Here is a 14,097-nt window from a genome sequence, read left to right on the forward strand (position 1 = left end):
CCAGCGATTTCCCGCGGCTAGCAAAGACTTCGGCAATTGATATGCGTCTCGCCCAGCTTCTTTTCTAGTTCTAGCACGAGGGGATAGCGTGAAATAGGCATACAAAGCTATTGACTAGTTAGAGCTCGTATAATTCTGCGGGAAGTTGGAAGAGCTATAGACGTGTGTATAGGTAAATGATATGGTAAGCAGCTGACGATAGCAGACTCTTCTGTATGCTCGAAAGTATTGTCGGAGTAATGTCGCATGTGTGGATAGGTAGGTTTTGATAAGTCATCTAAACACCCTCCGAAGAAAAGAAAACTCTCAAATGAAGCCAAATACAAGAGACAAGATACCTTTGTGTAAGCAACTTCTAAGCATCAACCCCAACTCTCGGTCATACCAATCGGATCTTCAACCCCCAAACTACCGAGCTCTAGCTAAGCTCAATCAGGATATACATACGTTCTTAGTTTGCTCCATTTGGGTAATCCAGAGCATTAGTGGCAAGATTTCTTGGTAATTATACCACTATTTACGGAGTACACTACCAATAATCTCTTTTTTTAAGGGCTTCGCCAACTCATCAATACAAGTAATGAGTCTGCCTACTGTAGCCGACTGTCACTAAAGAAAACGTGGGATTACCGAAACCAACACAACATTCCATTACAGCTTAGTTGCATGTAATCTCTACTACTGGATGTCAATTTCTTCAGCCTCACCCTTCTGCTCCCGAATAAATTTCCTTGCAGAGCTAAGGAGATTCTGGATGAAGTCTCGACATTTAAAAAGTCCGACGGAGCAATTGATTTCTCAATGTTGTTGCTCTAAGCGGCATTGATGAAGATGCGAGAACTTATTCTATCTTAAAAAAATTTGCCCACTCTATCACGAAGAAGTGTTGATCAATGATGTTGACGAAGACGAAAATCACCTATAGTCGGCTATATGATCCTCTCTACACATAAAAGCTTAAAATCAAGTATAGCTCTCGGTATGCGGATAAAATCACCGTCGAAGATTCACATAATCACGAATGTCCTTGTCGGGCCTTCAGTGGGCATAGTTGAGTCTTTCTCGTACAGCAACAATCTGGGATTATGGAAACTCATGTACACAATCCGTCTTTTCGATAAATGAATGAAAATTCATAGAATGGCACATTTTCAAGGCAAGAGAGCCAAAATGTATTGCCCTTATCATCTTATGGTATCGGTCCAGACAGGTCACCTAGGTATGTGATATCAAATAACGAAATCTAATATAGCTTGGAGCACAGTTGGTAGAAGTTTCTCCTGCATTACTAACACTGGCAAATGGTGATGGCATTAATATTTATCCTACAGTCTGGATGTGATTAACAGAGATTCTACTTATAGTGAGCAATACTCTCTATATCTACCTAGTATATTTGTTTATTTATTTATTTTATTATTAACGTCCATTAAGTAAACTAATTATATAAGTCCTCATCTAAGCATTAAGACAGTAGGAGCTGCAGTTATTTAAACCCTATATTCGCTATATTTTAATTTAATAAAAGAAATAGGGGGGGAAGTGTTAATTTATATCTACAGAAGGGGGGTTATATAAGCTTATTTCCTCTATTAATTTCTAAAACTCCTTATAGCTTTTATAGCTTAGGAGATATATAAAATATATAGCTTTAAATAAAAGGTTTTTTTTTAAAATATTAAGGAAAAAAGGTATAATTATTTAATACTTTATAAAATATTTTTAAATTTTAGGTTTATTATATTTATAAATAAATCTTATATTATAGTTAAACCTTTTATAATATTTTATAAAATTACTATATTTAAATTTTTTAATTAAAAGTTTATAAAAAATAAAATATAAAAAGTAAAACTTAAGTAATATTATAAAAGTATTAAATTATTAATATCTATAATATAATAAAAAATTATTATATTAATAGGTTTTTAATATTAACTTTTATTTTTTTTTATTTACCTTTTAATATAAAAAATTATAATATAGCTATTTATATATTTTAAAAATTTTAAATTTTTTTTAATTAATTTATTTACTTTTTTATTATTTAATATATTTTTATATTTAAAAATTTATATTATTTTAATAATAATATATAATTATAGTTTTTTAACTATTTTTTTTAAACTTATATATATATTTTATAATAATATTAATATAATTTTTAAAATTTTATTTATTACTATAAAGTTATTTAAAAAAAAATATTTCTTTAATATTTAAGTTTAATATAATTTATATTTTAATAAGTTTTATAACTTTAAAGGCTTTAACTACTTCTATATTATAAACTTTAATATTTATTAAATATCTATAAAATAAAATAAACTTATAATTATAATATATAATAGTACCTTATTTTATATTTTTTATTTTATTTTATAATTTATTTAAATATATTAAAAATATAATTTAAAAAAAGATATTAAATAGTTTAAAGTATTTTTCTACTACTTTAGCTTTAAGTAAACTATAGAAGTCTAACCCTACTTAAATTACTTTATTATTTTTAATAAAAAAAGAGGGTTTAACTATTTTTTTAATTAAAAAGACTATATATTATAATTTAATTATAAAAAGTTTAAATAAAAGCTTTTTATTAATATATCTATTAATAAAGTAACTCCTATTTAAGTTAATAAACTTAATTAATATTTAAAGTTTTACTTAAGTAAATACTATAAATATAAAGGAAACTTTAAATTCTTTATATACAACCGCTATATTAATTATCTTTTAAATAAAAATAATTACCCTAACTATTATTTTAAATACTTTATTTATCCTCTTTACTAAGTTTAAAATATTAGTAGTTACTTCTTTAAAAAAGTAAAATATACTCTATCTCCTATCTCTAAACCACTAGGCCTCTATACTATATAAAGCTACTAAAGTAACGCAGGCTTTAACTATAAATATAACTACATCTAAGGGAAAGCCTTTTTATATTTTATTAAATAACTTAAGGAAGTTCACTGCTTTAAAGGCTTTCCCAGTTATTACTTTTATATATTTCCTAAAGAAAAGTTTAAAATTAAAATAAACCCTTAACTACTTAACTAAATCCTATAGTATAATAGTTCTCTTTTTAAAGTTTATATTTTCTTTATATATCTATTTTTTAATGTAGTAAAAGTAAATAAACTCTGCCTTATTTAAGTTAAAAGATACTACATTAAGTTATCCTTAATTTAAGGTATTTTAAAGCTTTTATTAGAGTTTTCTAATTATCTTTTTAATATTAGCCCCAACTGCAAAGATTACTACATCGTCGGCATATCCAAAGCACACACTGGGGTTATTAATTTTTAGGATAGGGGAGAAGTAAAGCATAGAGACAATTGGCGAAATGGGCGAGCCTTAAGGGGCCCCGCATTCCAGTTTCATCTCTGGGAGAGTTATGCCATATCATATATCTACCTAGTAGATGTAACTTATTATCGTTAAAAGTAATCTCTATCTTTAAGCCTTTCGATGAATATTTTGCTTCTCAATATTAGAAATCAAACGATATAAAAACAATCTCAGACTTGTGTCCAATTGCCACTACATTGTCATGCACCGCCATGGCATTAGTTCTGTATTCTTTGGGAAGCCACAGAACATGTTTTCCACCTCTCATTATCCACTCTCCAACAACCAGTAGCAAATTATGTTCCGGGGGGGTTGCCTCTGGCTGGAGCCAACTTATAACGCATTGATCGTTCATGCAAATAAATTGTCCACCCGGCAAAAACTTGACGGACGGGCATATAACAGGCCTCTGATGGCCGCTGTTGAAGTTGTGTAAACACGCACCGGTGGCTACATCCCACACTCGAATTTTCTTTCCCTCATAATCTAGTTCCGTTAGCATTTTCCCGTCTTGCGAGAATGCTATGGCAGTAGGATGCCCCCCCTTGTATATGAACCGCATCTGAACCTCTCCTGTTGCTATATCTCGTAGCTCTATTTCACCAAAGATAGAAGAAGCCCATGCCAGTTCTCTGCCATTGGGAGAGAATGTAATCGCTGTACATTTATTGTATCGACTACGAGTTTGTTGACAGGTATGCTGGCCCGTTGCTATCTCCCACAGCCATATGTCACATTCTCCTACTGCCAGAGTCCCGCCTTTTGGTGAGAATGCAATTGCAGTAGGCCGCCGTGAAGGTAACTGAAATGCCTGCCAGCGAGTTCCTGTTGCTATATCCCATAGCTGTATTGTATCAGACTCGTAATATGTTGATGCCAGTATCTTGCCATCTGGCGAAAATGCTATCTTCCAGATCGTGCCGCGGACACCGGCATCTTCCAACGTCTGCTCCTGCATGGCTGATTGCGCATCCCATAGTCGTATTGTATTCTCGCCAGATGCCGATGCTATCACCCTACCGTCTGGCGAGAATGCAATTGCGTTTCCCGCCCCCCAGCCATGACCTACAAGGGTCCTTTGGCATGTGCCTGTTTCTAAATCCAGCAGGAACGCTATGTTGTCCTGCTCCTGCTTCAGCAGTGCGAGCTTCCTACCGTCTGGCGGGAATGCACAGGCATTCACCCCATACCCGATGTAGAGTTCCCGAAAGCAGGCTCCAGTTTCTACCTGCCAGAGACGTACCATCCCGTCACCGGAACGTAGCATCGTGTCACCGTGACCTGATGCTATCATCTTAGAATCCGGCGAGAATGCCATACACGTAACCGATTCATCGCTTTCACCAGTACTTTGGAATATCCGCAGACGCTCACCTGCTGCTGCATCCCACAACTCTATTGGGCCACCATTAACTGTTGATGCTAGTGTCTTGCCATCTAGCGAGAACGAGGCGGTAATATGTCTCTCAAAGAAGGGGCTTTCGTCTTCCAACATGTGCGACTGCAAGTACGCCGGTGCACCATTCAATTCTATAAAGTCATCGTGGAGGCGTGCCACTGCGTCTTTGCCGTCTAGTGACACACTAAAGAGACATGTCTGATAATAGCCAGCCAGGGTTCCTTGGGGCGCCACAAACAGGAGTGTCTTGCAATCAGGAGATAATGAAATGGCCTCTATTATAGAGTAGGTATGAAAGGTAAGCGTATGTTGAGTCGCACCTGTTGCCACGTCCCACACTATTATTGTCCCCTCATAACATGCCGACGCCGCCATCTTGCCACTGGGAGAAAAACCGATAGCTATAATAGTTCTATCATGAATCTCAAGGGTTTGTAGAAGCACATTGCCGGAGTTAATTTTTCCCTGCATATGTTCAATGAATGGCAGTCGTTCTTTCCAGTTTCTCTGTTTTATGTCGCTCAATGTCTGACTGAATACCAATGCTGAGCCATATATCTGTAAGGGGGCGCGATCAATAATCGACCCGTTGCTCATTATAAACTTCTCTATGCCGCCCAGGAGCTTCAAAAGCTGAGAATTTTCCTCAAGCTGTAGCTGATCGGTATCATTTAGCATCTATAGCACATAGATTGCAGCTTCTTAACACATACCTCTCGTAGCATCATTTGTATTGAACGTAGGCCATCTGGAAGCCCACCTAGCAGACAAATGCTCTCTAACCAGCGGAGTGCGTAATCCTTTAAGAATGACCACAGCATGGCCTTGAGTGTTTTCGTGAATGTATTTTCGGATTGAGGGTTTGCACCATATGCATTACAAAAATGGTCAGGCCAAAAAAAGCAACAGTATCTCATTGAAGTCAACGCATTTGCGCCAGGAGGCGGCGCACCCCTTGGTCTAAACCCAAAGTCTGTAAGACAATAGATGTTTTTTGGTAACTTTGAAATAGCCGTGATTGAACGATGGTAGACATTCGCATTCCTCTGGGCAGCATTTAAACGGAATACCTCGGTAGAGAAAAAGTCCTTTGCTGACTGGTGGATGAAGTAGACAATGCCCTCGCGTATTGTGAGGAATGAGCCACACATGGCTATAAGATTTGCAATAGACCTGAGATTCTCTAAAATGTTGCTTGGTAGGCCAGAGAGGGTTCCTAGTTCAGCCAGACTGAGTGGATTATATGCCGTAAATATTGTCGAAAGTATACTCCAGCATAATTTGGCATTTCCTCGTCTTAGATTTTGGATCTGACCTATCATCCGTTTATAGGCTGCTGTCAAGTCTGTTGGTATCTCCTTAACTATCTCCATTATTTCCCAAACTTGGGCATTTTTAAGCTCTTTCATTACAAGAGATACCCATAAAAATGTCCCATTGGCTTTCTGTCTCATTGCATCTTTGAGTTCCTCTCGTTGGCCTTGGTTATATTGTATTGAACGTAGCTGTGATATCTCATGTTCGATATATGTATTCACAGCTTGTGATACAGATTCCGCGTTTGCTTTTAACTCAAGGCTAAGAATTCCTTCAGATATATGAGACTCTAGCGTTTGTTGAATGCTGAGTATATTCCGACTGGATAAAATCCATTTAACGCGAGGTAATGATGCGTTTCTGGTAATGAAATCCAAGAGTTCAGGTAAATTTATTTCGCATTCGTCTAGTGCATCGATTACAAACACTATTTCTTCTAGTTTTGGGTCGTGTAGTATATTTTGGAGAATGTCAACAACAGCTACCCATGCATTTTCGTCTAGAAAGAGATTGGCGCCTGCATGATTGTACTTCTCTTGAACATGCGATATAAGTGAGGGCTCCTGGATAATGATGAGGTATATAAGACCGCGCAGAACAGCGGTTGCGGTGTTGATGCGGGAATCGGTGCCTTGGCAGAAGAAGTAGGACAGGAATGTTTTAGCAGTCTGACCTAATGGTTTCGCTAGCTTCGTTTCCGGCAACAGCTCGTCGATAATGCCACAGAGCAGCATCGTCTTGCCCTTTCCAGGATCTCCTTTGATCCATAACATTCTGCTTTGATCATTCTCTCTCCACTGTTTGAAAGTTTCATTCTGAATGATCCAATCATATGACTCTTTGAGAAGCCCACCCTTTGTCTGCTGGATACGTGCTTTATCATGGCGGGGGTCGGTTGATCGTAGATCTGCCAGGCACTGGTCGGTTTGGCCGGCCGCTGGGTGTATACAGCCCTGATAGATGGTGACGTTGTTTCCAAAGTTATTGTTTGCAATATTGCGTGAGCTTAAATCTGCGGAAGTCATGGTTGAAAGACTGTAACAGAGAAAATTCATAAATCCATGATAACTGACGTTGTAGGGCGCAGCCTGAATGCAAGGTGGTCATGGATGTATTATTGCCCAACCCCTCATTTCCACGCAACATTTACAACCAATCATACACTCTGAGGCTTTTTGGACCATTCAGCTGTATGTGTGTATTATCGATCACCATAATAGCGAATAGAATTTCATGCAGAAATTATTAGTATCTAGCACCCCAGCGACTAGGGTGTCCAGTAGCATAGAGATACAGAGAGATTACATTCCACGTGAATATAGGATAACATCCCCAACCTGGTCGATAGCCATGATAACAGCAGATACTAGAGAAATATAGGCAGCAGCAGTGGAAATACTAGACTGAAGTAGCAATAGCAGCAGATACTTCAAGAACCAGGTACCTACCTAGTACTACGTTAATAGACATAATGTATTGCTCTGCATCTTGTTACAGCATTTGGACTCCACAATGTCGCTTGGGTGTTGTAAACAGGGAGCCAAAATGGAGTGCTGGATGCATGCATGTAGCTTCAAGGTATGCAAATAAATCTACATATGAGTGATTTACATATAGGAACATGGAATTTGCCTCGCTGAGCCAGCGAAAATGGTATTGCGTGGGCGAGCCACCACAACCATGATATATAAAACTTAACCTAAAATAACGAATTGATAACTGAAATATAGTCTATATCAGCCTCCAGCAAAACATGATCCTTCAAGCATATCCGGCATCTTTCGCAATTCTGTCCAACAGCCTATGCAATCTGATACCGTCTTCAAAGTCGGCAACATCCTTATCGCCACGAGCATAATCCTCAAACAAACGAGCCGTGTTCTGTCCCGGAAACTGCACAACCTCAACATGAGCCGGCGTGCTAACTTGCCAGTCAACAATCCTCGGTTCCTTCTCCTCCTTGGCCGTCTTGATGCGAATTTCCCGCTCAGTGTGGCCCATCTGCAGTGAGCCGTTGACGGTGAGCTCGATCTCTCCCTCGGTGCCGGAGATGATCCATTGAAGGTTCTTGCCAATGAGATGGCCTGGTCGGTGGTAGTTGACGCTGGCGAGGGCACCGCTCTCGAGGACTCCTTGGACAAACATGTGGTCTGGGGTAGACTTGGGATAGGCTGGGTCAACAATCTGGCCAGTTTTTACATCAAAAAGCTTCATTATGGGATACTGCTTGGAGAACGACGCATTCAGCGTAGCAAAGTCACCCAGTACGTAGAGGAAACTGTCCAGGACTAGTATACTGTTAGCCTCTTTCATTGGACATCAGATCAAAACCGGACTTACAATGGCCAAATGCAATGTAGAACTCGTTACCGCCGCTCTTGAAATCCAGGTAGTAAGGGGCATCTGCCATCCAAGTATCGGGAGGACCCCCGAAGGTGGGTGAATACTGAGCCTGTGTGCTTGTCACCTTACCAATGGCCCCGCTATCAACGAGCTCCTTGACCTTGAGCAGCGCAGGGTCATTGCGGAATTGAGTGCCAACAATTGTCTTGACATTTGCCTCCTTAGCCAGCTGCGCTAGCTCCTCGGCTTGTGCTGAGGTAGCTCCAAGGGGCCACTCGACAAAAACCTGCTTCTTGGCCAGGAGAGCAGGCTTGGCCACCTTGTAGTGGTTGGTGACGATGATGGAAACAACCACCAGCTCAACATTTGGGTCGTTGGCGATATCCTCAGGATTACCGTATGCCTTGACGGTCGAGGGCAGCTTGTGGAAGTCGATGGATCTTTGAGCAGATTCGACCGAGGAGTTGCAGACGGCAACAATCTCATAATAAGGGGAAGAGACAAAAGAAGGCAAATGGGCGGAAACAGCCCAAGCTCCGGGACCAAGAACAGGACCAGTGGCGCCGAGGCCGATGAGACCAACTCGAATAGGAGCCATTTTAATAGTCTGTATGTTTATCAGGGTAGGATGTTATTCAATGAAGTTGATGATGATGATGGCAATGATAGAGCTGATATTGATCTCATTCAACTCACACCACTCGAGGGCATGCGGACTATTTGTACTTGATTAACCCGAGGTCATTTCCCTCTCCGTGTCCATCTTCAAATATTCGTACTCTATCCTCCTAATCCTCCGAACCATCAGAAACGTGCTCCGTGCCTTGTTCCGTCCCGAGTCCTCCTCCGGCTCACATTACCAATGACACCATTCGGAACTCCGTTGCCCAAAAACGCGAATGAACGGCAGAAGTAAATTTGTCTATCCGGATGAATAACGTACTCGACTCACCCCATCAGATCTTAATCTGGCGCCACCAGATCAAGCCAACGGCTCGTCCTCATTTGCTCTTAAATCAAGACCCCTAGCCGTCTCCACTTGAACTCCGGTGCTCCACCCCAACTCCGTAGCCAGCGACAGCTTCGGAGGCGCAATCATCCGCCTTTTGACTAATACCGAGATCCTTTAGACCTTCTCTCGCCGCATTTCCTCTTCCTCTGCCGTGTAAGTCATTTTCACAGGATACAGCAGTTTTCAAGTCTTTTTCTAGAAACATGCCCATATCCCGGAAAAAGACGTGCGTCCAGTGCCGGAAAGCAAAGACCCGCTGCAGTCTGACGCTCCCGCGCTGCACGCGATGTATAGACAAGAGCCTCTCGTGCGACTATGCGCGCATGGCCCCTTATCCCGTGATATCTCCTACTACACCCTCTCCTAATACCAACACGCATCCCGGAGATCTGCGCAATGCAGCGGCGAATTTGCGGGTCCTCGCCGCTAGACACGAGCAGCACGGCCAAGTTCCCCCGGGCTACGTCGTGATGGATTCGCTCGGCATGGTCTCATCCTCCTCGTCCTCGCCTCCTATTTCATCTGATGAACCAATTCCGGCTTCCAGCCGCTCAGACTGGCCGCTTCTGCACGTCGATCTAGGCCCTGACGCCGGCCTCGACACAATGGCTCTGATCGAGCCCTGCCAAAACATCTTCAGTTTCCTCAACAGCCTCAACATGGCGGGCCATGCAGCCCCTACCAGTGTCCAAGATGAAGATACTCGTCTTCGTAATCCCGCCACCGGCTCCGGCACTCAATCCGACTTTCTCATCCACGACAAGGCGTCACGGATCCTTACTAAGCGCCGCGGTCTCACTGCCACCACGGTGCTCTCCACGAGGACAATCCTCGGCCAGGTGTTATCGTATCCCTCCATGTTGCTCAGCGGACATACTCTTCCTCCGTTTATTCACAGCCAGTGTAACCTAGATGACAGCTTGATGCATGATTGTGCAAAAGCCCAGAAACATGGCTGCTTGAGGAGAACGCTGAGCATATGTGCATCTCTGGTGGGGATGTGGATGGATAGGACCCCGGTTAGCAGTCCGTTTGTATGGGAGACGATATACAACGAGATTAACAGGATACACAAGGAAGTAAGTACCAGTATCTCATATCTCATTAGACATATACCAGGAACTCAAAGGGGACTGACATTCATCATCCAGCATGAGTCATTCAATTCGGAAACACTGCTTGAATCAACACAGGCAATGGCGATATACCTACTGCTTCAAGCACAGGATACAGAGACTCTAGTCAAAAACGACGTCAAGTTTCTCCTCATCTCACTAGGCGTACGCTCATCCTTCATGCTAATAAACTCATCATCTCTAACACCATCACTCAACTTAGGAGGTTGCCCAGAAGCTTCATTCAACCCTTGGATACAACACATTCGTCGATACCATCGAAAACCCTCTGTGCCGCCCAACATGGACACTCTACGAAAGCACACGAAGGTAATCCCCCCCACTCTCCCCTCATTCTGCCACACCAAACTGATCTTCATCCACAGAACACTAGGTCTCCTCTACATAATCGAAATGTTCCTCGAAGTCAACCTCCGCCAGCACGAATCCCGCTGCTGCCAAAGCTTCGCCGCCGCGCCCCTCCCCTGCATCCGCGATCTCTGGGAAGTCCCCTCTACCTACGAATGGGGCAGGCGTTACAGCGCATTTCTCCGCGGTAGGACTGTCGACAAGATCCTCACGCTCGCTGACTATAAGCTGTCGCACCAACTGACGGCCGAGGAACTCGTCAACGGGTCCGGTACTGGAGAGATGGGTGCGGGGATCACCAAGGATATCATGAAGTGGTGTGAGGGCTTGGATCAGTTTGGGACTTTGGTTTCGATAGCAGCGACGTTGGTCAAGTATGATAGGCCGTTGACAATGGGAAGCAACGGATATAACAAGATCGCATAGGATGCAGGCATCGCATTGCAGATTTAACACACTTCGCAACAGTCTTCCTTCTGGGGAGTATTTCACAGATAATGATTAATGATAGAAAACCAGTCATAATATTCATAAACTCTAAAACATGCCATGTCTCTTTTCTGGGAGTTCCATTACTCCATCATGGTATCTTCATCCTGTCCGTGAACCTCCAGAGCAGCGCCAGCCTCCAACAATGACCCAGTAACAGGAACGGCGTGTCTCGGCCAAACTCTCTTATACAAACTAATGCCAACAGAATCTTGGGGATTAATGCGACCATCAAACGTTGCCTTGAAGTAACCGTGAGTTCCCAGAGGCTCCTTGATGAAACCGCTGCGTCCGCGCTTAGTCCACAGCGGCATCGCCTTGAACCACTCCACATCCTCGCGGTTGAAGAACATGTATCGGATGGTAACAATCTTCTTGTGGATGTGGTACGGGTGACCAGCCAGGATGACCCGCTTGGCAACAACGCGAGATGTCGATGGCGGGAGGGCTGTGCCAGTAGCAACCAAAGACATGCCAGCGGCTGAAGTGTCCTCATCCGCGGCACCCTCGCCAGAGACGGTTCGCTTGAAGAACAGGACCGGGACAGCACCCCATGTAATTGGTCCCATGAAGGTGGCAATAGCCGATTGGCCGGGGTGGAGGTATCGGCAGTACTTGTGCACATCGTTTGGCGTCGAGCCAGACTGTGAGAAGAGGGGCTTGATAACCATTCGCCGGGCACCACACTGGGCAATCAGCTCTTCCTTGGATTTGATGGAAGAAGTGTGATCAGAGCTGAGGTTGATCAAGTAGTTGACAGCAGTCTTCTTGTTCTCATGTCGCAGCAGGGAAACAAGGGTGACTGGAGAACTAGGCTTGTAGGACTGCTCTGCAGTGGCAGGGATGCCTTTAATGTAGACGTGGACGCGGGTGCCAGGCTGAACTCCTCCAACCAAAGCCTCACGTGTAGCCCTTGATCGCGAAGAGTTGTAGTCTGGAACCTGCAGGAGACGACGCCATTCCTCCGGTTCGTGAGCTCGATCCTCGTCTTCCATCCAGGGGCTGGTTCGGAGACTCTTCAAACCACGGTATCTGGCTAATCTTTCTCTAGCCAGAACATTAGGATGAAGTTCAATCTCATCGGGGAACTCCTTGTCATCCTCCACCTCGTCCCGCTTCCGTGCTCGGTACTGCTCCAGCTGTGCGGCGTCTTCTTCCTCATCCGGCTCCATCATCTCAGACTGGGGGTACTCCGAAGGACCAGCCTCCGTAGGCTCGGGTTGAGCAAAACCCTCCATACCGTCCTCAGGCCCAATTTCCTCCTCTTCATCATTTTCATCATCCATCTCCATGTCTTCCATATCAGAGCCTGAGTCCGATACATCTTCCAGATACCAAGCTGACTGGTATTTTGAAGTTCCCTTTGGCACTTTCTTGGTTCCAGCCGTCGCTTCATCTTCCTCATCTGAGAAGTAGTGGTGCTCGTCTAGCAATACGCCCTTCTTTTCTGAAGGCGCAACTGACATGGCGGCGTCATCTTCGGCGTCCATCATGACGTCTTCGGGAGCAAGCTCGTTCAAGTCATCCCGGTCGGCAGAAGGCTCCTCCAGGATTTTCTCTTCCTCAGCTTCCATCGATACCTCCTCGCCCTTCTTCTTGATATTTTTGGGAAGAGGGGCAGCAACAATCTTCTCGATTTGATATGTGCCCCAGTCACCAACCTGAATGAGACGATCCGCCTTCAGCCCCTTGCCTCTGACCACTCCGGTAATGACTGTAGATTCAGAGTCGTTTGACGCAAACTTGACACTTTCTGCCAGCATCCAGCTCCTCTCATCCCTCCACCTGATACCCTTGGGGGTTGTGCTGCACAGAGATCGCATGAGATTGGCACAGTCCTGTCTGTTATCGACGCTGTAGAGCTTCTCTTGCTCGGGGTGGAAATGCGTAATGAAAGACTTGAGCGAGCCCATAACGCCAGGCCTCTGCTTTGCAGGTTCAATCTTGTCAAGACCCTGAACCATTGTAAACAGTGTTGACAAGCCCTGGCTCTCGACGCTTCGAAGGATGAGTTCTCCTAGTTGGTCAACCTCAACGGAGGCTGAGAGGACGATGACGACGAAATCAGCGGCGCTGGCGGCATCCAAGCAGGCGGTAAGATCTCTCTCAAGGGCAACATATTGCAGCTTCTGCTTGAAACGATCAATCGACACCTGAAAGTTGCTGCTGCTGAGATCGGTTTCGATATCGAGGCTGCTGTTGAGTGACTGAATAGCTGCCTTGGCGTCGCCATCGGAGCACAGGGGGATGACGGCAACAATTCTCGGGGCGGCGTCCTTTCCAGAAAAGATGGAATTCTCCTTCAGGTGCTCCTTGTGTTTCGTCAGGCGAGTCTGCTTCGCCTGGTTTCGTCGGTCGAATTTAGACATGACTTGCTGATGGGGAGTCTTGCGCGATCCTTTTTCGTTAGGGACACGGCCTAGATATCGCAGTGTCAGAGGTTTATTCGACTTCAAGATATGCTTCACACAAATGCGCAATCGAACCTTTTGCGCGATCCCTCAGCTCATGCTTAGAGGCGGCCTTGGATTTGAATGGCTTGTGGGTGACTTTCGTCGTGGGCCGGTGCGAGTGCACGGCAGCAGACATTTTTCCGTCGCCACCAGCCTTGAACCGGAATGGAAGAGATGCCAGCTTGTAACTTGCGAGAACAATCTTCGTCTTCCCAAGTTGAAGCCCGGAATGTTTTGTATTTGTAC

General features: G+C 43.7%; 4 protein-coding genes across 4 annotated transcripts; 1 reads left to right on the forward strand and 3 right to left on the reverse strand.

The window, feature by feature from the left end:
- Positions 1-3,505: 3,505 nt before the first annotated feature.
- TRIVIDRAFT_122850 (uncharacterized protein) lies at positions 3,506-6,993 on the reverse strand (the record flags this gene model as incomplete). The annotated part of the gene is made up of 4 exons (XM_014097071.1): positions 3,506-3,676; positions 3,743-4,819; positions 4,913-5,410; positions 5,467-6,993. Coding segments are annotated over 4 exons (3,273 nt in total), but the record flags the coding sequence as incomplete, so codon positions are not given.
- An 838-nt stretch (positions 6,994-7,831) lies between these two features.
- On the reverse strand, positions 7,832-9,011 carry TRIVIDRAFT_158826 (uncharacterized protein; the record flags this gene model as incomplete). The annotated part of the gene is made up of 2 exons (XM_014097072.1): positions 7,832-8,358; positions 8,411-9,011. 2 exons carry the CDS (start codon positions 9,009-9,011, stop codon positions 7,832-7,834), a joined length of 1,128 nt encoding a protein of 375 aa, XP_013952547.1.
- A 737-nt stretch (positions 9,012-9,748) lies between these two features.
- Positions 9,749-11,335, forward strand: TRIVIDRAFT_225662 (uncharacterized protein; the record flags this gene model as incomplete). The annotated part of the gene is made up of 4 exons (XM_014097073.1): positions 9,749-10,504; positions 10,577-10,705; positions 10,764-10,870; positions 10,927-11,335. The coding sequence occupies 4 exons, from the start codon at positions 9,749-9,751 to the stop codon at positions 11,333-11,335; spliced, it is 1,401 nt and encodes a 466-aa protein (XP_013952548.1).
- Positions 11,336-11,412: 77 nt separating this feature from the next.
- TRIVIDRAFT_77118 (uncharacterized protein) lies at positions 11,413-14,094 on the reverse strand (the record flags this gene model as incomplete). Its single annotated transcript, XM_014097074.1, has 2 exons — positions 11,413-13,817; positions 13,885-14,094. 2 exons carry the CDS (start codon positions 13,985-13,987, stop codon positions 11,482-11,484), a joined length of 2,439 nt encoding a protein of 812 aa, XP_013952549.1.
- Positions 14,095-14,097: the final 3 nt, after the last annotated feature.

The sequence above is a fragment of the Trichoderma virens genome, assembly GCF_000170995.1.
Source record: "Trichoderma virens Gv29-8 chromosome Unknown TRIVIscaffold_86, whole genome shotgun sequence".
Classification (NCBI taxonomy): domain Eukaryota; kingdom Fungi; phylum Ascomycota; class Sordariomycetes; order Hypocreales; family Hypocreaceae; genus Trichoderma; species Trichoderma virens.